The 25,109-nt window shown below is 47.9% G+C and overlaps 1 protein-coding gene and 1 pseudogene across 1 annotated transcript in view; one reads left to right on the top strand and one right to left on the bottom strand.

Annotated features, from left to right (window-relative positions):
- LOC133358311 (integrin beta-5-like) overlaps positions 1 to 17,758 on the bottom strand; it is a 43,352-nt gene extending 25,594 nt beyond the window's left edge. The window contains exons 1-8 of the mRNA XM_061576566.1: positions 17,522 to 17,758; positions 14,889 to 14,992; positions 13,967 to 14,198; positions 12,391 to 12,640; positions 11,565 to 11,733; positions 6,634 to 6,795; positions 5,453 to 5,548; positions 2,560 to 2,649 (exon numbers count right to left, since the gene is read on the bottom strand). Coding sequence (XP_061432550.1) covers positions 2,560 to 2,649; positions 5,453 to 5,548; positions 6,634 to 6,795; positions 11,565 to 11,733; positions 12,391 to 12,640; positions 13,967 to 14,198; positions 14,889 to 14,992; positions 17,522 to 17,600 — 1,182 coding nt within the window. The 5' untranslated portion in view covers positions 17,601 to 17,758. The remainder of the gene's footprint in view (positions 1 to 2,559; positions 2,650 to 5,452; positions 5,549 to 6,633; positions 6,796 to 11,564; positions 11,734 to 12,390; positions 12,641 to 13,966; positions 14,199 to 14,888; positions 14,993 to 17,521) is intronic.
- Positions 17,759 to 21,109: 3,351 nt separating this feature from the next.
- Positions 21,110 to 25,109, top strand: part of LOC133358312 (integrin beta-3-like) — a 36,032-nt pseudogene continuing 32,032 nt past the window's right edge.

Raw genomic sequence — 25,109 nt, 5'->3', positions numbered from 1 at the left:
TGGATGAAGGCCTCCCCCAAGTGGCCAACACTTCTCATGATCCCGCAATGTGATAATCCGCCTAGCACCTGCACGCGAACTGATTCCATCGCTCTATCTCCACGTAAATCTGCTCTCCCAAGTAAATCACATGATACCGTTTGTTGTTTATCGCTACGTGACAAAACGTTTCCCACTTTGCAGGTTTGCAAAACCACTTTGGAAATAAGTTCCGTCAGGTTTGCTTATCCGGGCCATTCTCCTAACACATGGGGGGGGGGGGGCGATGCGTTGCTTTGCCAGACTTCGGAATAGAGTTGGCACAATTGGAAGCAGAAAAAACTAAATTAAAATAACATTTGCTCAGAAAACACAGATGAAAAAATATGGGAAAATGAACGCGATTCTAAAGTAACGGGGTTTTGATGACCACAGCGTGACGTGGAGAGCAACCACCCCCCCCTCCTCCCATCCAACGCAACAGCTGTTTTTAAACACCGAGGCAGCGAGCAGCTGACAGCAGGGTGGGTGCGGCAGTCCACAGTAGAAGGGGGGCTGCTGTTTTTCCAACAGCTCGCATAGCCCGCAAGACTTCCTTAAGTCTCCCCGTCCGTCCACAAAGGGGTGAGGGGTCACCGCGACTTCCAGTTGGCTAGCAACAAAAGCGCCCCCCCCCCTGCACCCCCCCCCCCCCCCCCCACTCTTCGGGAAGATGCGACGATTGCACAGCGGCCACGCGGGCTGAGATCCGCCGGTCAATAATTCTCTGCACTGCTGCGTAACAAACCCGCGCCCCCCACGCCCCCCTCAAAACGTTCACGGAAATTGTACAGTGACACCTCGGGCGGCCGGACAGAGAGCAGGAGCAGCTGCGGTGAGGTCAAGCCGAAAAGTCTGGTGGCGTGAAGAGTCCAGATAGCTGCGAATGAACATGAAAAATGTACCCAGAAGAGAAAAAAATTGCAACCGTCTGTATATGCCCGTGTGTAGTGCGCGTGTGTTTTACCGTATGGACTAAAAATAAAATAACTGCAGAGTACTGTGCGTTGTCTACTGTGCTGGTGATTTGCTTGGTTCAGTGGTTGAGGGTACATCGGTCTCCCCCATCCCCCACAACCCCTCCCCTCCATCCCCCTACCCTTCCCCATCCCCTCCATTCTCCACTACCCCTCCATCCCCCATAACCCTCCCCTCCATCCCCCACAACCCCTCCCCTCCATCCCCTACCACCCCTCCCCTCCATCACTCCTTCCCCCACCACTAATATATTGAGTTTATTTAATACACGCTTAAACACGAACATACATATTTTAGACATTATACACTACACTATACAATGTGTTGCAGTGCATTCCATTACACATCATCGATTGTGTATATTAGTCTAAGCAAATATCACGGACAATATTTAATTATATTTCTTATTTTCTTCCATTGGATAGACTGTGGATTTTTTTTATTTTAATAATTTTTATTGGCCAACACAGTCGAGCTAAGTGCGAATTCCAGGTAGCCAGGTGTTCCAATTGTCAAGTACTCTTTGGTTCTTCCGGTAAAGTCACGTAGGTAGATTTATTATTATTATATTATCCTTTTTCTACCTACGTGACTTTACCGAAATAACCAAAGAGTATGGATTCCTGCAGTCACGAAAGCTTCAAATCAAGATTAATTGTCAAGTGTTTTACCCTATGAATTGTAAGAATCGCAATTCATAGTCGCTCGTAAGAAGGGATCCGATGAAAGCACACGTCCGTAAATCCAGGTCACCCGTATTACCGTTCCCATTTCCCGCTAACGACGAGCACAATCATTGACAACTTTCGCTCGGAATCGCATTTTCCATGCCACAGTGGGCCAGCGGCAACAAACGCATGCACACTGCGCACACAGGCACAGAGGCCTCTCTCTCTCATCCGAAACAAAAACGCTTGCCACAAATGAACCACGATACCTCGCCGATATGGTCAAGGGGCGTGTAAACCATCGCGCAAAATCCGGTCATCCTCGCAGCAGCAGCGGCAGCTTTTGCCGAGCCAATCGACACAAAGACGGTCATCACATCGCGCGCTTAACTACCTCGCCCGTTATGCAGAAGGTCGTGAGTTCGATCACAACCCGAACACCCGTATATTAGGAGTTTGTATGTTCGCACCGTGGTCGCGTGGATTTTTCTCCGGGTCCTCTGATTTTTCCCTCTAAAATGTAAAAGCATGCGTTTAGAGTGTTTGGCTGCTATAAATTTCCATGTGATAAGCCACTTTGTTAAGCTATCGTTTGTGGCCAGGTCGCTTCTGAAAAAAAAAGCTATAAAACTCAGCGGGCATTAACTGGTAAAATAAAAAGTTAGTTTAGTTCAGATGCGCTTCTGCGGCCGTCTGGAACACACTTTCTTCCAATATTGGGAAGCGACTGGGAGCTATCCCCTTTGAAATCTAGATTTAAAACTAATATCTTCAGAACTGCTTCTTGCGTTTAGTTTGTCGTCCTCCGCCCCGCACCTCCGATAAACACGGTTGGCTACGCACGGTGTGAAAAAAGTTCAATATACAAGCGTGTCGAGTGGTGTGTGGTACGCACGTTGTACGCGGATACGATGAGCTCGATGACATTGCTGGAGTCGTTTGCGAGGATCCCAACTGTGGCACCCGGCAGAAGCTCCGTGTAGCTCTACAAAGACAAAGACAAAAATCCCCCTTATAGCCTTAACAGACTGTAGGGGCAAGTGCTGTTAGCGAGCACCTTGTAGTTCTACGCACGCACAGACACACACACACACGACACTGTCGTTAGCTATTCACACATAGTGCAGACTTTACAAATGGATCCATCGACACCGGGACAAGCTCTATTCTGTTCTTGCGTATGATGAACAACGCGCCCAGGAGATGAACGCCAACGTCAAGCGAGGTCTGCGAGCCACGAGAGGGTTCGTGTGGTATTTCTGCGATTCCACCTCCCCTTCTCCTCCTCCCATGAAGGAGCCCAGACTACAGTGGTGCTACGACATGGGTCCGTGGTTTGGGTTGTGTGGCCACAATTGCACGACTGACTGTGACTTGTCCATTCGTGAAGGAGATGTGCGCGTCGGCCTGTTGATGCTGCGATGCCGTTGATGGTCACAACACCAGCAGTGTCTTTGAGGAGGAATGTCAAAGCCAGGAGTTTGCGATGGTTGGGGTCTCGAATCATCTGCTTGTCCTGTTCCAATCTGATCGTAGCCGTCACTCTTAAATTGAGATAAAAACCCCTGCGTGTTTGCGCACGCGTTTTCCCATTCAATTGAAACCGTTAATTTGAATCCGGCGTTTTCTGCATCGTGTAGGATGCCCATGCCAATCATCGATCGCGTGCAGCGTGTAGCGCTCCAATTTGTTATTTAACAGGAGGAGATCTAGGGCATTGGCAAGGCCACGGTTAGGCGTGCCGCGGTGGTGGTGGTGGGTCCGTCTGGAAGCCTAAACCGTAATCCATTCGCCGTGATTTGAAAAACGTGGTCGCAACAACGACGCCATTCATTTGCACCCTTTTAATACAAGCACGGCGCGCACGTGAATATAATCCATTAGCACGAGGAGACCTAAGCTACTGCGGATGATGCCGAAAGCCCTTCACCCCCCCTACCACACCCATAATACCCCCACCCACAGTCTTATGTAACCCGACCCCAGGAAACACCAGCGCCTCCACACCATGAGCTGCTGTTAAAATGAAAGGAACGACACACCTGCCTCATCTCCCACCACCGTGAACAACTCAAACGAGGTTCAAAGAGGACTTAGTCCAGGACTGACTTTATGAAGACGGCTGCCTGTGGCCTTGTCACACCGGGGCGTGGGGAGGCCTCGTCGGAACTCGGAAATGAAACGGACCGAGCCTGGACGTGCTTTGGACGGATGACCACCCACGCCTAATAAAAAAATTAACAAATATATACAATGGGCGACGTAAATTTCAGTTTAAAGCTTTCGTGACTGCAGGGATTCATCTTCATGGTTCTTTCGGTAAAGTCACGTAGAAGGGAAATAATAAAATAATAAAAATAAAACATTATAAATAATAATAAAAATAAAACATAATAAATTAGTATTAATAATAAAAATAAAGCATAATAAATTATTATTATGTTTTATTTTTATTATTTTATTATTTCCATTCTACGTGACTTTACCGAAAGAACCAAGAAAATGGGTGACGTGTTGGGTCATGGCCTCTCCTTCAGAGCACACCAAGAAAGGAATTTGCCTGAAACGTCGTCCTATAATTATTGTTTTTCGTTTGAAGCAGTGTTACTGATGATTGCGTAGAATTTCCGCGCGTTATTTGTGATCGTGCACCAATGCCATCGCAGCATCGCCAAATAATTTGCTTAACAGTGCACAAGAGGCTGCTGCGGAGCTGCGTGGTGGGCATTAAGCATTGTTGTACTGTGCTTATATGCTCCCGCGTCTACCCTGCCCACACCTTCACAAATACGCAATGACCTTCTGACCTTTGAGACTGTGTTCAGCAACTATGATTAAAAATTATAGATTTTAAGTTTTCGTGACTGCAAGGATCCATACTCTTTGTTTTTGTTTTTTCATTCATACGCGACAGTAATTTTGCTGGAGCAGTCACACCTGATGACGGATGCTTGTGTTGCTTCTAAAACGTCGTGATTTAATTTAGTCATTTTATTTTTATTTGTTTTCACCTTCGTGACTTTACCGAAAAAACCAAAGAGCATGATTAAAAAGTAACAATGCGGGCCACATCTCAATCTTTTGCACAGGAGTGGGGGAGACAGGCCATTGGAAAGAGGTGAATGCAACGATGAGAGGGAGGCTGGTCGGGATTCACGACGCAGATGAGAAGAGGGATGAATTGAAATACAAATGTCATGGAAGACATTGGGGTGGACACGGAGTCAGTCATGAGAGCAGCGACTCGAAGGCAAATGTCAATGTGCACTTCAAGGAAATAATGTATTGTCATTATTAAGTTTGCCTGCCTCGCCGAGTCTCGACTCTTTATCAAGAGGGTCCTGTCAAATTTGCACAGCAGACAACGTTGCTTCTGCTGTGCGCGTGATCCCAATTGAGTCATTTGCGGGTGATGTTTCAGCATTGGGATGTGTGGTCAATACCAGTTAGGCGGCATATTACTAACAATGGGAGAAAAACGGTGAACTCAGAGGAAACCAAAGCAGAACACAGGGGGCAGAGAGAAAGAGAGAACATAAAAACTCCACGCAGACAGGTGCCCGAGTCGAGAATCGAACCCCATGCCCTCCCTGCTGTTGGGCACATGCGTTACCACTGCGGCACCCTGCCAACATGTACACAGAGGAGTGACCACGCACGGAATGGAGAATAGGGGGGAGAGGTGGTGGTGGTGGTATCTACAAGTGGCACTGAGCACTGAAGCAGAGAGGGCACGTGGAGGGGAGCAGATTAGAATAACACGCGTACCAGAGGTACCCAGACCTTACCTTGTACAGACCAAAATATGGGGTGGTCACGGCAAAAATTAAGTTGATGTTGTTTTCGGCCAACTTCTCGCCGAGGAATCCCAGGGAGGGGTAATCCTACACAGAAAAAATATTTTACGAAAAAATATAGAAATGCGGGAGCATGTGAAGCTCATGCAGCAGCAATATTTAAGTGAATGAGCATGCATCACTGCCTCCGGCTGGCAGATAGTAATAAGTATAACCCATAAAAACAAAGTTTTTCACTCTAAATCCTTTATATTCGCGGCGGCTCGAGTCTTCTCGTTCTCTGGCTTGAGATGGCTGCCACCTATGGGTCAGATGATTGTCTGCAGTATTAAACAATTGGTAATTAAATATTTAATTTGTTTTCCCTAAAAAATGTAAAATTTTGGAAAAAAATTTTCACGAACATTAATTGTCTCGCACAACGAGTCTATGTGCAAAATGTCAGCTTGATTGGATCACGGGAAGTGGGTTTAAAAAACGACCAAAAGGTTTGCACGGTCGTAAGCAAGCAAGCAAGCACGCAAGCACGCAAGCAAGCGAACTTAATATAAAGGATTAAAAAACAGACCTGCAGTCAACCGTAATTACAATTAGAGCAGCATTATTACGACGTGATATTATAACCAAAATTACGTCCTGATTGCAACACATTACGAACTACAATTGTACTTCACCACAGGTCTGCCAACTGAACCACGCCGACACACACTCCAACCGCGAGCAGACATGGCACCAGATTAGCAGACAGTCCCAACTCTGTGTGTGGGCACGGCACAAGGCTGTGGGACAGCCCAGCTGCATGTGTGTGTGTGTGTGTGGGTAGAGCACAAGGGTAGTAAACGATAAATCTTCAAGTGGATGATGCACCGAGCTACCGGACCACCCCAATACTGAGTGGGGTAATGCAACAGGTTGGCACAGGCCAACCGTGATTGGGTACTGCACCAGGCTGGCACCTCCGATTTCACACCTCCGATTAGCACGACTTGCTACGTACGGTGCGAAAGAAGTTCAATATACAGTCAGACTGACTGTGCGTAATGTATCAGGTTGGCACAGGCCAACTGTGTGGGTACTGCACTAGGCCTGCACAGGCCAACCGTGAGTCGCTAATGAACGAGGCGGGCGCAGTCCAACCGCAAACAATCCAACGGTGAGCGCGGGTATCACACCAGGCTGTCGGCGGCCGAGTAGCTGTCATTGTTGTCGAGGTGGCAGTGCCCGTCGTGGGGCCGCAGGACCCCACCGAGCCGGCCGTCCAGCGCCAGGTGCGAGGCAGCGTCGGTGGCGAACACCAGCAGGTGAGACGCCTCCTTGCGCCAGCCAATGCGATCCTGCCAGGGCACATTGGGCACATTCCGCGATTGCCGGCCTCGTCCAACACAAGCTGTTGGGGCAAGTGCAGTTAGCGGAGCTCTTAGGAAGGCGAGCACGGCGCACGAGGGGATGGTGTGGCCAGCACCATGCCCGGCTGCCTTTGTCTCCCCAGTGTTTTATAGATGACACCAGGTACTCATTTAGGGACAAGTTTACCGACAGAAGGCAACAAAACTGGTTCATGCAATCGCCACAAATGATCGCACAGCGCGCAACTGTGCCACCACTCCTCACATCTAGCAACAAAGACAAAGATCCCCCGTATAGCCTTAACAGACGGTTGGGGCAAGGGCTGTTAGCGGGCACCTTTGAAGGCCGGAACGGCACGCGAGGGGGTGGGGATGGCGAGCACCACGCCCGACCGCCTTCGTCTTCCCAGTGGCGATGTTAACACACTGCACTAGGTACTCATTTTAGGCCGAGTCGACATAGGGGAGGCCCAGACCAGTTCAGATAATATAATCGTTACTGGTGTTGACCGTGAGCGGGAATCAAACTCGGGTCGCACGGCTCGCAGACTTAAACTTGGACGTGTCGTTTAAAAAAAAACTTGCCGTACGCTCGGGAGACACTGGCAGACCAATGTCCCAGAAAACTCTTGTGAATGAGACTCACCCGGGTCTCTTTCAGCTCTCACCACTGGGTTAAACAAAAATACACTTTAAACTTGAATTTGCTGCCAAATGAAATTGTTGGCTTGAAGGCATCTCCGCAAGTCTTGCGACGCAAGTGCTTGCTTTTGCTTGTGGTTTGGAACGATTCGTGTAATGATTCAATTATTCTCGTACTCAGGATACACGCGTAAAAATTGTTTCCATAAGAGCCGGTTATTTGAAATGTATGAAAAATGACATGCTAATTGCAAGAGAATGTTGCCTGTTGGCTACTGAAAATAATGAGAGCAAAACAGGATGGAACATAAGAGATGGAAGAAGCAAGCCAAGACGGAACAAATCGGAACCCTGAATTGCGACAATTCATCAAATCGCATCGGGTCAGCGTATAATTCAACGCCTCATTATAAACGCATTTCAACCCTACTGCGATCAAATGGAAGTTATGAAGATGCACTGAGCACCCACAACATTACACAGCTCGTGGAGGTAGTATTGGTACGCGTTGAGAAGAGACTAGAGGGGGGTATAGAGATACCACTGGCGCACGGCACAAGGAGGAGAGTTGGACAGGCGGTGAGAGATATGGATGCGGTGAAACAAGATACGATGACAGTGGATGCGATGAAAGCAGAAGAACGAGGAGAGAGCCACACAGAGTAAGAAGATTCCAGCAGCGGCCCCAACGCATTAGTGGGACTTCTGGATGAGAGTAAAATGTAGGTCAATGGGAATGATGTATGTACAGTAAAACCTTGGATTGCGAGTAACTTGGGCTGCGAGTGTTTGGCAAGACGAGCAACATTTTTTTGATAAATTTTAACTTGATAAACGAGCGAGGTCTTGCAATACGAGTAGTACGTACAGTATACGCTTTGTCTACCGAGCGTCACGTGATCACAACTGAGCCAATGGTTCTTCTCTCACTCTCACTGCGGGATTGTGGGTAATCGTCTCCCATGCTCGGTCTCAGTGGGCGTGCCTCACTCGTATAGTCAACATCCGTGCGAGCGTAGACTGTTTACTAAAGTGTTGTGACCACGTGTGTGTGTGCGTAAAGCATTTTTTTATTTTGTGTCCAAGTGTAGTGGCTGTTCTTTAGTAACTGTACTGCAACAATGGGCCCCCTCCTCCTCTTCTCTCTCTCATCTCCCTCACACCAGCCACGATTAAAAGTAATTAATACATTTGATTACTTTATATTAAATAAAAATAATAAAAATATAAAAAGGTATTTTGGATTAATAATTTTTACGTAAATATTTTTGGTTTCATAATCAACGATTTTTGGGTTTAGATCGCGTTTATTTATAAATGTGTCGTAACCCTCCACCACCCGACACGGCCAATCAGTAAAAAATGTGTCACGTTGACAAAGACAAATAGTTCACTGCTTTAGCCCACCGGTGTGTTGAAGCAACAACATTCACAATTTGAGTACGACGTTTCGCTGGTAATTACAACCAGCATCATCGGGCAATTCGCCAGAATGGTGAGGCTCTCCTGTGTCTCCCGTTCTTATATAGAGCAGCAGCAGGATGACGTCATCATTAACTCATTAACTCATCAGGTGCAAAGATTCAAGGGGGGAGTGATTGTAATTATATACTAGATTAGTAATCAGGCTATTGTTACGATGCGAGTTGTAGATTAGTAATCATTTGGAATGTGTTTTATTGTGATTATGCTACATTAGTAATCTGTTAGTGGTTGTTTCCTTTATAAGTAATTGTAATGTATCTTATTTAATAATACGCTTCCAGGCCGCACTAAGCCTGTAGCTGTCTGAGCGATTAAAGTTATTTCTGTTTCTCTCAATTTCAATCGATTCTCTAATTAGTCTTTGCCAGTAGTAACTAGTTTTACACAACACTTCCACGTTGTCAAAATCAATTGAGTGTCCCTGTTGGCATGCATGTTCTGCTACTGCCGACAGTTGTGTTTGTGATAGTTTAATATTTCTCTGGTGTTCTTTAAGTCTTACACTAACGTTACGCCCTGTCTGTCCAATATAGCATCTGCCACATACACAATTAATCCGATATACACCTTCTGTTGATAATTTAGGTAATTCGTCTTTAGTGCACGTTACTAGTTGTTGAATTTTGTGTACTGTACCAAATCTTACTGTAATGTTTTGCTTTTGCAAAACACGGGCTAATTTATCAGTTACTCCTGAGATAAATGGTATTTTTATTGTTTTAATAATCTGATCGCTTTCAGCAGTGTTGCTTTGCGATCGTGATTTGGCTTTTAGTGCTCTGTTAATTTGAGCATTATTGTAGCCATTCTGTCTTAGTGCTTCTTTAACATGTTTAATCTCTCTCACTAGACTTTCACCATCTGACACTGTTTTAGCCCGATGTATGAGCGTCTTGATAAGAGAGGATTTCTGAGCTGGGTGATGATGCGAATCTGCATTCAGATAGGCATCAGTGTGCGTTGGCTTTCTGTAAACGCACACTGATGCCTATCTGAATGCAGATTCGCATCATCACCCAGCTCAGAAATCCTCTCTTATCAAGACGCTCATACATCGGGCTAAAACAGTGTCAGATGGTGAAAGTCTAGTGAGAGAGATTAAACATGTTAAAAAAGCACTAAGACAGAATGGCTACAATAATGCTCAAATTAACAGAGCACTAAAAGCCAAATCACGATCGCAAAGCAACACTGCTGAAAGCGATCAGATTATTAAAACAATAAAAATACCATTTATCTCAGGAGTAACTGATAAATTAGCCCGTGTTTTGCAAAAGCAAAACATTACAGTAAGATTTGGTACAGTACACACAATTCAACAACTAGTAACGTGCACTAAAGACGAATTACCTAAATTATCAACAGAAGGTGTATATCGGATTAATTGTGTATGTGGCAGATGCTATATTGGACAGACAGGGCGTAACGTTAGTGTAAGACTTAAAGAACACCAGAGAAATATTAAACTATCACAAACACAACTGTCGGCAGTAGCAGAACATGCATGCCAACAGGGACACTCAATTGATTTTGACAACGTGGAAGTGTTGTGTAAAACTAGTTACTACTGGCAAAGACTAATTAGAGAATCGATTGAAATTGAGAGAAACAGAAATAACTTTAATCGCTCAGACAGCTACAGGCTTAGTGCGGCCTGGAAGCGTATTATTAAATAAGATACATTACAATTACTTATAAGGGAAACAACCACTAACAGATTACTAATGTAGCATAATCACAATAAAACACATTCCAAATGATTACTAATCTACAACTCGCATCGTAACAATAGCCTGATTACTAATCTAGTATATAATTACAATCACTCCCCCCTTGAATCTTTGCACCTGATGAGTTAATGAGTTAATGATGACGTCATCCTGCTGCTGCTCTATATAAGAACGGGAGACACAGGAGAGCCTCACCATTCTGGCGAATTGCCCGATGATGCTGGTTGTAATTACCAGCGAAACGTCGTACTCAAATTGTGAATGTTGTTGCTTCAACACACCGGTGGGCTAAAGCAGTGAACTATTTGTCTTTGTCAACGTGACACATTTTTTACTGATTGGCCGTGTCGGGTGGTGGAGGGTTACGACACATTTATAAATAAACGCGATCTAAACCCAAAAATCGTTGATTATGAATAACATTGGTCGCGAAAGCCTACGTGTTAAACCAAATATTTTTGGGTTGTGGAACGAATCCATCGGAGTTTCCATTATTTCTTATGGGGAAATCCGCTTGATATACGAGTGCTTTGGATTACGAGCACGTTTCTGCAACGAATTATGCTCGCAATCCAAGGTTTCACTGTAGTATGCTCCGTGCACACGACAGGAGTGACAAACAGAGAAAAAGGTAAGCAGGCCGCAAAACATAATTAAATACCAAATTAATTATTCATAGAAGTCAGATTCATCACGCTTGGGAAAGGCAGCAAGAACACCAAGAAAAGCGTCCCAGACCACGCCAAGATAAGGCCGCACGAGACGGGACATTAAACATTGACCTGGCGAGTGAACATCATGCGCGTGTGCGTGTGTGTGTGCGCATCGTGGTGACGTCACCGCCACTTAGTGGCGAATGGCGTTGTTGTTGTGTGTAACCGGCACTGCTGCGCAACGCACCCCGCACACCGCGGCCTGCATGATGGCATCGAAGCCACCCTCCGGGGCGTCCTTGTTGCGGGAGACGTTGAGACGCTTCACCTCCTCGTTGAAGCGGTCCACCTCGTCGGTGAGCGAGAGCAGGTGGCGGAATCCGAACGACGGCACGCACTTCGGGAAGCGCTTGTACCTGCTCGGTGAGAGCATGGGGCAGCGGGGGGTGGGGAAGGGGGGAAGGTGCCACCTGTCACTCAACCGAAGTGAGAAGAGCACGGCAAATAACGTGGCTCCGTGGGCTTCGTTTTGTTTAAAAATTCCCAAGATTGATGCGGATTGTGATGTCGGGATGACGTCATGAGACATGGTATCCACTCAGAACTATTGGAGGGCAACTTTGGGTCATTTAAATGCAGGACCAATTTATGTAAACTTCAAATCTAGAATGCGCAGTCATTGTTTGTGGCTCGGCACTAAACGAACAGGTAACAGCTAGAAATTGATACAATGACGCTTAGCAAAACGGACGATATGACGGTAGCTGTGGACGTTACCCCGTATGATGTATCATAGTATATTGGCATATCGTGGCCACCCCACCAACTACACGGAGCCACCGGTCGACCAGTACAAACTTTACTGAAATCCCACTACGTGAAAAAATAATGAAACAAATCGATAAGAGCGTTAACATCCAAGCGTTTGCACGAATTCACGCACCGTGAGGCAGGCCTCGCCAGAATGGGGCATCCTGTTTCATCCTTTGCTCCGTGTCCACCGAGAGGCGTGCACGCGCGTACGTACATACGTACACACCTGCGTGCGTGCATGCGCACTTGCGGCTTCTCACCCGGCGCAAGGGTTGTGAAGGTACGCCGGCGCCGAGAAGGCGTAGGGAGAGGCCGGTTTGTCAACAAACGAGCCGAAGCCCAGACGCAGGTTGCTGGTGAGTCCCGCCATCTCCGCCGCCAAGCGGGAGCCGAGCAGCTGCATGGTGGCCAGGTCGTCGTGCATGGACAGAGACAGGTCCATCATGTAGTAGATGTCCACCGGGTAGTCTTCCACTTGGCGAACCCGAACTTCAAAGCTCACGGGGTCCCCTGTTGGTGAGGTTGCGAGATCAGAGACGAGTGTTTAGAGCAGAGGGGAGCGCAGACACTCTGGGTATCGTCGGCGTCCAAACGGCCAATATGTATATATCTCTAAACGTCGCAAAGAGACACCAACAACATGTTTAAGTAAAAATTGCACCTTTGACTATTAATACTGGTAGGAACCTCCTGGTTACACTAGCCCACAGGGAATTATTGTATCCGTCCGCCCGTCGTGCAGGAAGGGGCTGGGTGGGGAGGGGAGGGTGGGGAGGGGCTGGGTGGGGAGGAGCTGGGTGGGAAAGGGTGGGGCTGGGTGGGGGGTAGGAGGGGTGGGGCTGGGTGGGGAGGGGCTGGTCACCCCGTGGTGCCCTTATAAAACTCAACGTTTAACTTACTCACGCCGGCTTGTGCCCGCCCTCACAGTCGGGCATATTTGCGGAATACACCACGCCGCCGTTGACCCTGCAGGCCATTGACCAAGCAACCCAACGTTCCTACCAGCTCCCTCCGCAGGACAATGTGTTTTTACTACTTGTGTTGGTGAGGTCGTGGGATCACAGACAAGTGTTTATAGCAGGGGGGCGAGCAGCCACTGAGCGCATCGTGGGTGTCTGGACACGCAGAATGTTTAAACGTCGCAAAGAAACATCCACAACGTTTTAAATAAATAAATAAAGATATTCGAGTCATCGTTTGACTACTTATCAACAAAGTGACATGTCTACTTTATTTTAAGCTTGTAAACAATGTTCTTTCCAAACATTGCACACATGCACAATGCACCAAGTGATTTCACACACTGGTGAACATAGGGAGATGCCCACCGGCTGTTTACCGCACTTAGCAAGTGGTGGAAATTACATTCTTGTGACAGGGATGTGCAAACCCACAGCCCGATTATTCATAACTTCCCACAAAGTGGTACTCGTTTGATCAACTCTAGACGGATGAATAGCCGAGTCAACCACCAACTGAATGTTTAATGCCCGGTCTTCCCATTGCCAGCTGTACTCCAACCACATAGCACGTGGCCAGATTGACAGCAGCAGGTGCAATGAGATTCTTAATGAGCATGGTGCGTGCGGTAGAGCTGGGACGTCCACAACCATCCAACACCATCAGGGATAAGACCAGGCCCTTGGGAGCGAAATTTATGGCCACGGAACATCACGTGCGGGAGCCCCCCCCCCCCCCCCCCCATCACTTCGCATGAAATATAAACTCAAATGCTTTGTATTTCATGTAGAGGCCCGCAAGGCCCTGAACTTGGGGCCCTGGTGCAATTATTTCACCTCTCACCCCGCCCCAACTCTCATCAGACCGTGGACTCACCGGGCCGCAAATTCAGAGTTACGGCTTGCGGCGACTGCTGCACCACAGCCGCTAAACCGCCGCCGCCGCCGCCAGCTGCCGCAGTGTCCAACTTCTCGCTCAGCGGCATATCCTTCGTGATCGACCGCCGGCTTCTGGGAGCCTCAATCTGCTCGGCGGGGCAGCCGGCCTGCAGGAGGCGGCGAACCAGGTCACAGCGTGACAGGCCTCCCGCGGGGCTGCCCCTGAAATCCTGCGCGAGAAGGGAAAGGAGAGTTTAGGCTCAAAAGGGATTTGATTGCCTCAAGTTCTTGGGCTCTTTACGCCCCCAACTTTGGCGCTTAACGGGACGGAACGACGAATCGGAAGTAACGGGCCATACGGGAGGGAGTGTGGCACCGTTTGGCGCCAGCTATCGTAGAGTGCAGCGGTCGTGTCGCTACAGTTCTCTGCGGTGAGTACAACGTCTTTAAAAGCAGCCGGACTACCAGCATGTGTATTCGTTTGCCAGTAGGGGGCGATATGCGGTAAAAAAAACTATTTCACTGCTCACTTCATACTGTTTGGTTCTTTCGGTAAAGTCACGTAGGTATAAAATAAAACAAAATTAATTAAATCACGACGTTTCGGGCGCAACACAAACATCCGTCATCAGGTGGGACAACCACAGCAAGAAACAATTGCTGAAGTGGGCAAAAGGGCTGCTGCAACAAGAGGCAATATAGGTAAGAGAGGCGGGGGGGGGAGGAGCCAGCAGCCCTTTTGCCCACTTCAGCGATTGTTTCTTGCTGTGGTTGTCCCACCTGATGACGGACGCTTGTGTTGCGCCAGAAACGTCGTGATTTAATTCATTGTTTTATTTTATACCTACGTGACTTTACCGAAAGAACCAAAGAGTACGGATCCCTGCAGTCACGAAAACTTCAAATCTAGAGGTGCTCACTTCATGTTGGCACCAGCCACAATCCGGGTGCAACAGCAGACATTCCTGGCATGAATCGGCCCCTCCAAACACACACGGATTCGACTCAACCGCTTGTGCGCCACCTGCAAAGAGACACACAGAGCCACGTGTTGATGTTCATCACCATCACAAACTGTAGTCTAGCCCACTGTTCAATCAAGAACAGGGAACAGGCTCCTCCTATACTGTCAAGAACCCTCGTGGCCCTTCAAGAAAACACAATGCAACAAACTCTTGGTACGTGACATCCTCTCATCGCTCCATCTCCACAGTGGTCGGGTACCCAGATAAGTTTGCTCGTTTTGCTGTAAAATCTGTCCCATCTCATGCCTAACTTCCTTTTTTTGCAGTCGATATTGCATGGGACTATAAATAAAACCGCAAAACACAGCAAGTTACAACAACAGAAATGGGACGAAATGCAGACGCGTGCAAACAAACGCACGCAGACAGGACAAATGCTCGAATCTCCAATGCGACAGGAGGCACTGGCGCACGGATCGGAGGAAAACAAATCGGAATCGTCACACTGCTGATGTCACAAACTAGCGCAGCTACAGGCCCATGCAAAGCCGTAATTATAATATATATTGAGGGGGACACATCCCACACAACCCCCCAATATTCAAATATGTTCAAAATGTTCCTGCCAATATATTGCTATAAACAATATTTTTTACAAAAAATTATATGCTATGTAAATAAACACAAAAATTTGCTAAACCTTGGCCACAATATCTGGACTTGTCTTCGTAGAACAATGCATAGATTTCTGTTTATATGATTGTGGTTATGGTTGCACTTTATAAATCCTTAATCTCTGTCATTACATACAATGAAACAAGAAAAGGCTATGTAATACAATACACTATTTGACATAATTGTAAAAACATTTTTTTATATTTTAGGCAGGAAATTTGTTTTCAAATTGTTTTTTTTCTGGGGGGTGGGGGGGGGGCTAGACCCCCTGGAAGATTTGGTCCCCCCAATGTTGACTCCATGGCTACGGTCTTGGGCCCATGAGTTTATAAAATCAAATGGCAACGTATGCCAACGATTGTACACCCCTGCAGCTTAATTGGCGGGTGTCATCCCAGTAAACAAGCAACCCTGGACCAACTTTGACACGTGATTGAGCCGTTGACCCATGTTTACTGGGTCATTATGAAATCCTTGGCCACATCAGCCGCGATCAATCCACTGCTGGGCGAAGGACTCCTCCAAGCCGTACCCATCTCTCGCAGTTCTGAGATGTAAAAAAAAGAAATCCATCTCACCCCCTGCACACGAGAAGATTTCAAGCGCTCTATTTCCTCGAGCAGTAGTTCTTAAACCTGGGGTGCACGCACCCCCTGGCGGTGTGAGATGCCCTTTCTGGGGGTGCGAGACATGGCCAGACATGCAAACTCCAAATATACAGCAGCAGGCGTCAGGGTCGGGATCGAACCCACGACCTCATGCATACTAGGCGAGGTAGTAAACATCTCCTAGCCACCGCGATGATGATGATGATGTGAGAGAGACACGCAAACTCCAAATATACAGCAGGCGTCAGGATCAGGATCGAACCCACGACCTCCTGCATACCAGGCGAGGCAGTTAACATCTCCTAGCCACCGTGATGATGATGAGAGAGAGAGAGACACGCAAACTCCAAATATACAGCAGCAGGCGTCAGGGTCGGGATCGAATCCATGACCTCCTGTATACCAGGCGAGGTAGTCAACATCTCCTAGCCACCGTGATGATGATGATGAGAGACACACAAACTACAAATATACATCAGCAAGCGTCAGGGTCGGGATAGAACCCACGACCTCCTGCATACCAGGCGAGGTAGTTAACATCTCGCCTAACCCTGGCCCATGTGTTTACTGTTAACCTTCATGCTTTTCGGAAGTCCCAGTAGCTTCCAGCTCAATCGAGAATGGGGTTAGTGATCATATCCCGTTGAGCCGGCGACGGAAATTCCACATTCCTTAGGCGGGAGGGAAGCGAGCAATTCCAAAAAACAATAAACCTTTGTGGTCATTTATAGGAGTTATGCATAAGTAAATAGTGTGTGTAAAAGTAATTAAAGTGCACATAACTTCATCAATATGTACATATACTGTCATTATTGTTATTGCTGTACGTTATGAATGTGCACCAAGTATTGCTGAGTTTGTGTGTTCATAATTGCATGAGTTCCTAACGTGTTAATGAGTTAATCATGTGTTTGTTTACGAATGGGTGTGTTTATCATCGCATAACGCGTTAATTATATCCTGAACATCAAATTAAGAACGTGTATTGCCTTTATCAATAAGTTACTGTGCTAAGAAGTTATTCATGCGCAAGTTATTAAATCAGTTGCCGTGTTTATTAATTGGGTTGTGTGTTAACCAAACACACGAGTTACTAACTTTAAAAGCTACTAACTTGTTAGTAGCAAGTCATCAACATTAAGTGACACCACTACTGTACTGTAAGTGACCCACACACGTGTTACATCAGTCAATGCAGTTGTTATCAACCCCGAGTCCCACGTTAAACATTGACAGCATCATCATCATTCTCATCATCATATCGAGTAGTGTTACACACAGCGGCACAATGTACACGAATCGCACCTTTCAACAGCGGCATCATCAGCAGCAGCAGCACCATCAGCTGTTGTTGTTGCACGGCAGCAGTAGCAAGGAGACCCATGTCTCTTTAACACCACCACCACCACCAACAACAACAACCACCACCACCACCACGAGGATGATGGAAGAGGATGATGATGAAGAGGAGGAGGAGGGTAGCTCAGAGCCACGACATTTCACACGACACGGGGCTAGGACGAGGTAGGAAACGATGAGAAGTGGTGATGATGGTGGTGGTGATTTGGTGGGAGGAGCGCACCCGGGCGGATTTGCGTCACCAGACAGGAGGCTCGCACCCCCCACCCACTACCACTACCCCCCACCACCACCACCCCCACCACTACCCCCCACAGCCAGCAACCCCCCACCACCACCACTATCCCCCCCCACCACTACCCCCCCCCACCACTACCCCCCCCACCACTACCCCCCCCACCACCCCCACCACTACCCCCCCACTACCCCCCCCACCACTACCCCCCCCCACCACTTCCACCCCCCCACCACTACCACCCCCCACCACCCCCACCACTACCCCCCCCACCACTACCCCACCACCACTACCCCCACCCACCACTACCCCCCCCACTACCCCCCCCACCACTACCACCCCCCCCACCACTACCACCCCCCCCCCCCACCACTACCCCCCCACCACTACCACCCCCCCACCACTACCACCCCCCACCACCACCCCCACCCCCCCACCACTACCACCCCCCCCACCACCACCCCCACCCCCCCACCACTACCCCCCCCACCACCACCCCTCTCACACAGAGACCCATAGACTCACACAGAGAGCCATAGACTCACACAGAGACTGATAGACTCACACAAAGACCCACATACTCACACAGAGACCCATAGACTCACACAGAGACCGATAGACTCACACAGAGACCCACATACTCACACAGAGACCCATAGACTCACACAGATCCATAGACTCACACAGAGAGCCATAGACTCACACAGAGACTGATAGACTCACACAGAGACCCACATACTCACACAGAGACCCATAGACTCACACAGAGACCCACAGACTCACACTAGACACATAGACTCACACAGAGACCCATAGACTCACACAGAGACCGATAGACTCACACAGAGACCCACATACTCACACAGAGACCCATAGACTCACACTAGACACATAGACTCACACAGAGACCCACAGACTCACACAGAGACTCATAGACTCACACAGAGACCCACATACTCACACAGAGACCCATAGACTCACACAGATCCATAGACTCGCACAGAGTCCCACAGACTCACACAGACACCCATAGACTCACACAAAGACCCATAGACTCACACAGATCCACAGACTCGCAGAGACCCATAGACTCACACAGAGACTCATAGACTCACACAGAGACCCACAGACTCACACAGACACCCATAGACTCACACAAAGACCCATAGACTCACACAGATCCACAGACTTGCAGAGACCCATAGACTCACACAGAGACCCACAGACTCACACAGAGACCCACAGACTCACACAGAGACCCGTAGTTTGTCTTCCCCCCGCACCTCCGATTAGCACGGTTGGCTACGTACGGTGCGAAAGAAGTTCAACACACACACAGGCACACGTGTAGGGGTGGTTACGGGAAGGGAAGCGGACAAACACATAGGGGTGTCTACATCCACGTCCGCAACGGTTAACCCTGGGGGGCTATGGGTGGCGCTGTGATCCCCCATAGCCCCCACCCCTCGGAGGCGATTCCTATAAAAGGCGGGGAGCCAGAGGCAGAGGTCGCAAACGGGTTTTGATTCCTTACCCATACCCGGCCGCACCAGGGTCACAAATGGGTACGGGTACCCGTTCCCTACCCGTACCCTACCAAAAATGAGTGACAAACGGTGACTCACCAGTAACTAACGGCCTACCCGTACCCGGCCGCACCAGGATCGCAAACGGGTACACGTACCCGGCCGGGTACGGGTATCGGGTACCCGGTTGCGACCTCTGGCCAGAGAGCTCGAGGTCCAGTGTGTTAGAAGCTTAGCCAGTGAAGACTGAAGACCGGCAGATAGGCCCTGGAACTCCCCTGGCTCACTGTCCTTCTCAGGACCGGGCAGGGCAAGCCAGTGGCGTGGCCCTAAGAGTTTCAGGACTGATGATTTTGTAAGAGCCGGTCTAGTTGATGTGGCACATTAGGAATGGATCACTCTTTTAAGTGTGTCCTTGTGCAGCAAGGGAGTAAAGTGTGGTTCTGTGAAGGTCCTGATGTGCTGTGCAGTGCATCAATGCATGTGTGTACAGCAGCATGTGATGACTGAGTCGGGCCTGTAGGTGGCTGGCAGGGTTAATGAATAACCGCACGTGTAAACCAGCCACATGGTTAATGGCGTCTCGGAAGGATGGCTGCGTGTAACACGCGCTGTTGCATTTTACAGAGTAACGGTGCTGTTCTTCCCAAGATTCATATGAACCACAATAAATAAATGTGCTTGCCCTCGATTTGGAGCACCTGCCCACGTCCTTCATCTCGAGTGTGCAACATTGACCAGGGCCGGATCAGATAGCCTCCCCTAGCACTCTTAGCGGAGGACTGGGAGTAAGATCAGTCAAGGGGATAGTGCTAGGGATTCATCTTCTTGGTTCTTTCGGTAAAGTCACGTAGAAGGGAAGTAATAAAATAATAAAAAATAAAACATAATAAAATAATTGCTGCCGCTGTATGTTTTATTTTTTATTATTTTATTACTTCCCTTCTACGTGACTTTACCGAAAGAACCAAGAAGATGAATCCCTGCAGTCACGAAAGCTTTAAATCGAAAGTGCTAGGGGTGTTTCCCATTGATTACGGGTGAAGGGGCCGTTACCCCTTCAAGTATTGTGTTATACCGCCCTTTGGTTAAATGAACAATTGTGCCTTAACTACGGTCATCTTTGTCTCGCTGAGAACTCACTACGTATGTTAAACTTCTTTCGCACCGTACGTAGCCAACCGGTGCTAAATCGTAGGCGCGGTGGTGGCAAGAACAACAGACTAACTAACACAACAGCGAGCAGTAGCAGCAGGGAGTCTCTTTAATTCGCGTGGTGGTGGTGATGAGGTAGGAGCCGGGGGGGTGGTGGGGGGTGCTGGTGGGGGGGTGCTGGTGTTGGTGGGGGGGTGGGGGGGGTTGCTGGCTGTGGGGGGTAGTGGTGGGGGGTGGTGGTGGGGGTGCTGGTGTTGGTGGGAGTGCTGGTGTTGGTGGGGGGGTGGGGGGTTGCTGGCTGTGGGGGGTAGTGGTGGGGGTGGTGGTGGGGGGGTGGTGGTGGTGAGGGGGGGGGTGCTGGTGGTGGGAGGTTGCTGGCTGTGGGGGGTAGTGGTAGGGGGTGGTGGTGGTGGGGTAGTGGTGGTGGGGGGTAGTGGTGGGGGTGGTGGTGGTGGGGGGGTGGTGGTGGGGGGTGGGGGGAGGTAGTAGTGGTGGGGGTGGTGGTGGGGGGGTGGTGGTGGGGGGGTGGTGGGGGGGTGGTTTGCTGGCTGTGGGGGTTGCGAGCCTCCTATCTGGTGACGCAAATCCGCCCGGGTGCGCCCCCCCCTAACCACCACCACCACCATCATCACCACTTCTCATCGTCTCCTACCTCGTCCTAGCCCCGTGTCGTGTGAAATGTCGTGGCTCTGAGCTACCCTCCTCCTCCTCTTCATCATCATCCTCTTCCATCATCCTCCTGGTGGTTGTTGTTGTTGGTGGTGGTGTTAAAGAGACATGGGTCTCCTTGCTACTGCTGCCGTGCAGCAACAACAGCTGATGGTGCTGATGCTGCTGCTGCCGCTGTTGAAAGGTGCGATTCGTGTACATTGTGCCGCTGTGTGTAACACTACTCGATATGATGATGATGATAAGAATGATGATGATGATGCTGTCAATGTTTAACGTGGGACTAGGGGTTGATAACAACTGCATTGACTGATGTAACACGTGTGTGGCTCACTCACAGTACAGTAGTGGTGTCACTTAATGTTGATCACTTGCTACTAACAAGTTAGTAACTTTTAAAGTTAGTAACTTTTAAAGTTAGTAACTCGTGTGTTTGGTTAACACACAACCCAATTAATAAACACGGCAACTGATTTAATAACTTGCGCATGAATAACATATTAGCACAGTAACTTATTGATAAATGCAATAAACGTTCAATCTTAACTTTAGAGCTTTCGTGACTGCAGGAATTATTCTTTGGTTCTTTCGGTAAAGTCACGTATAAAGAAAAAATAATAAACTAAATAATAACATACGACGTTTCTATTGCAACACAAGCAATCATCATCAGGTATAATGAAATAGCGACATAAAATCTAACCAGAAAAATTATAGACAGACATATAAGCAGACAGATATCACCAAGATACACACAGCGGGCAACACAGGTACAGAGACGATCACCCCTCTCTGTACCTGTGTTGCCCGCTGTGTGTATCTTGGTGATATCTGTCTGCTTATATGTCTGTCTATAATTTTTTCTGGTTAGATTTTATGTCGCTATTTCATTATACCTGATGATGATTGCTTGTGTTGCAATCGAAACGTCGTATGTTATTATTTAATTTATTATTTTTTCTTTATACGTGACTTTACCGAAAGAACCAAAGAATAGAGCAATAAACGTTCTTAATTTGATGTTCAGCATATAATTAACGCGTTCGTTATGCAATGATAAACACACCCATTCGTAAACAAACACATGCTTAACTCATTAACACGTTAGGAACTCATGCAATTATGAACACACAAACCCAGCAATACTTGGTGCACATTAATAACGTACAGCAATAACAATAATGACAGTATATGTACATATTGATGAAGTTATGTGCACTTTAATTACTTTTACACACGCTATTTACTTATGCATAACTCCTATAAATGACCACAAAGGTTTATTGTTATTTGAAATTGCTCGCTTCCCTCCCGCCTAAGGAATGTGGAATTTCCGTTGCCGGCTCAACGGGATATGATCACTAACCCCATGCTCGATTGAGCGGGAAGCTACTGGGACTTCCGAAAAGCATGAAGGTTAACAGTAAACACGTGGGCCAGGGTTAGGCGAGATGTTAACTACCTCGCCTGGTGTGCAGGAGGTCGTGGGTTCGATCCCGACCCTGACGCCTGCTGCTGTATATTTGGAGTTTGCATGTCTGGCCATGTCTCGCACCCCCAGAAAGGGCATCTCACACCCCCAGGGGGTGCGTGCACCCCAGGTTTAAGAACTACTGCTCGAGGAGATAGAGCGCTTGAAATCTTCTCGTGTGCAGGTGGTGAGATGGATTTCTCTTTTTTAAATCCTTAATATTAAGTTCACTTGCTTGCTTGCTTGCGCGCTTACGACCGTGCAAATCTTTCGGTCGTTTTTTAACCCACTTCCCGTGATCCAATCGAGCTGACATTTTGCACAGACTCGTTGTGCATGACAATTCCAAAATTTTCCACTTTTTAGGATTTTTTTTCACATTTAATTTAAAATACCAATGTGATAAAAATGAAACTCTTACTCAAGAAAAACAGAAATGAATAGTAAAATAAAACCGATGCCACGCATATAAAGGATTTATAGTGAAAAACTTTGTTTTTACGGGTTAATTTTTTACATCTCAGAACTGCGAGAGATGGGTACGGCTTGCAGGAGGCCTTCGCCCAGCAGTGGATTGATCGCGGCTGATGCGGCCAAGGATTTCATAATGACACAGTAAACATGGGTCAACGGTTCAATCACGTGCCAAAGTTGGTCCAGGGTTGCTTGTTTACTGGGATGACACCCGCCAATGAAGCTGCAGGGGTGTACAATCGTTGGCATCCGTTGCCATTTGCTTTTATAAACCCATGGCCCCAAGGTCGTAGCCATGCAGTCAACATTGGGGGGAACACATCTTGCCCCCCAGAAAAAAACTAAATTTGAAAACAAATTTCCTGCCTAAAATATAAAAAAAATTCACTAACACGTGTGATGGACTTTTTTTTTTACAATAATGTCAAATAGTGTATTTTATTACATTGCTTTTCTTTTTTCTTTTTATCTTTTCGTGTTTCATTGTATATAATGGCAGAGATTAGGGATTTATAAAGTACAACCATAACCAGAATCATATGAACAGAAATCTATGCATTGTTATGTAATAACACGCTGGAGACGGCTTGTGGAATCGGTCCTTTTATTTCACTTCTTGCAGTTCACAAACACTCCCCCGTTGTTGGCAGGCAACGGGAAGCGGGCAGACAGCCACCAGAGACACACCACCACGTGGCACCCGGAGCCCCACTCGCGCATGGCCCCTCTCTCTCTTCGTTCCGTGTCTGACCCCGTGTCTCTCCTCTCTCCCCTTATTTAACGCCTGGGTCACGTGGTACACTCCAGCCAATCCTCAATAGCCTGCGCCGAATATTCCAGATTCCTCATCAACTCCCGGGACCACGCCCCTGACTTGTCTTCCCATTGGCTGAGGCCAAGACCAGCGAAACCAATCACCTAGCTGACATCCCGTGATCACGCCGAGGCCATGCTCCCAGGCTCTCCCCCCATTGGCTGTAAAGCGGGACCGGCAAAGCCGATCACCACGTGAATCCGACATAGGCTCTTATTACAGTTATATGAAGACGAGTCCATATATTGTGGCCAAGGTTTAGCAAATTTTTGTTTTTATTTACATAGCATAGAATTTTCTTTTATTGTTTATATCAATATATTGGTGGGGACATTTTGAACATATTTGAATATTGGGGGGTTGTGTGGGATGTGTCCCCCTCAATATATATTATAACTACGGCCTTGCATGGGCCTGTTGCTGCGCTAGTTTGTGACATCAGCAGTGTGGCGATTCCGATTTGTTTTCCTCCGATCCGTGCGCCGGTGCCTCCTGTCGCATTGGAGATTCGAGCATTTGTCCTGTCTGCGTGCGTTTGTTTGCACGCGTCTGCATTTTGTCCCATTTTTGTTGTTGTAACTTGCCGTGTTTTGGGGTTTTATTTATAGTCCGATGCAATATCGACTGCAAAAAAAGGATGTTAGGCATGAGACAGGACAGATTTGGTGGCAAAACGAGCAAACTTGTCTGGGTACACGACCACTGTGGAGATGGAGCGATGAGAGGATGTCACGAACCAAGAGTCGGTTGCATTGCGTTTTCTTGAAGGACCACGAGGGTTCTTGACAGTATAGGAGGAGCCTGTTCCCTGTTCTTCATTGAACAGTGGGATAGACTACAGTTTGTGATGGTGATGAACATCAACACGTGGCTCTGTGTGTCTCTTTGCAGGTGGCGCACAAGCGGTTGAGTCGAATCCGTGTGTGTTCGGTGGGGCGGATTCATGCCAGGAATGTCTGCTGTTGCACCCGGATTGTGGCTGGTGCCAACATGAAGTGAGCATCTCTAGATTTGAAGTTTTCGTGACTGCAGGGATCCGTACTCTTTGGTTCTTTCGGTAAAGTCACGTGGGTATCAAATAAAACAAAAGAAATTAAATCACGACGTTTCTGGCGCAACACAAGCGTCCGTCATCAGGTGGGACAACCACAGCAAGAAACAATTGCTGAAGTGGGCAAAAGGGCTGCTGG

Source organism: Lethenteron reissneri, chromosome 61 (genome assembly GCF_015708825.2).
Source record: "Lethenteron reissneri isolate LAM-NWPU_2019-01 chromosome 61, ASM1570882v1, whole genome shotgun sequence".
NCBI lineage: Eukaryota > Metazoa > Chordata > Hyperoartia > Petromyzontiformes > Petromyzontidae > Lethenteron > Lethenteron reissneri.
This window is presented reverse-complemented; position numbering and strand designations above follow the sequence as displayed.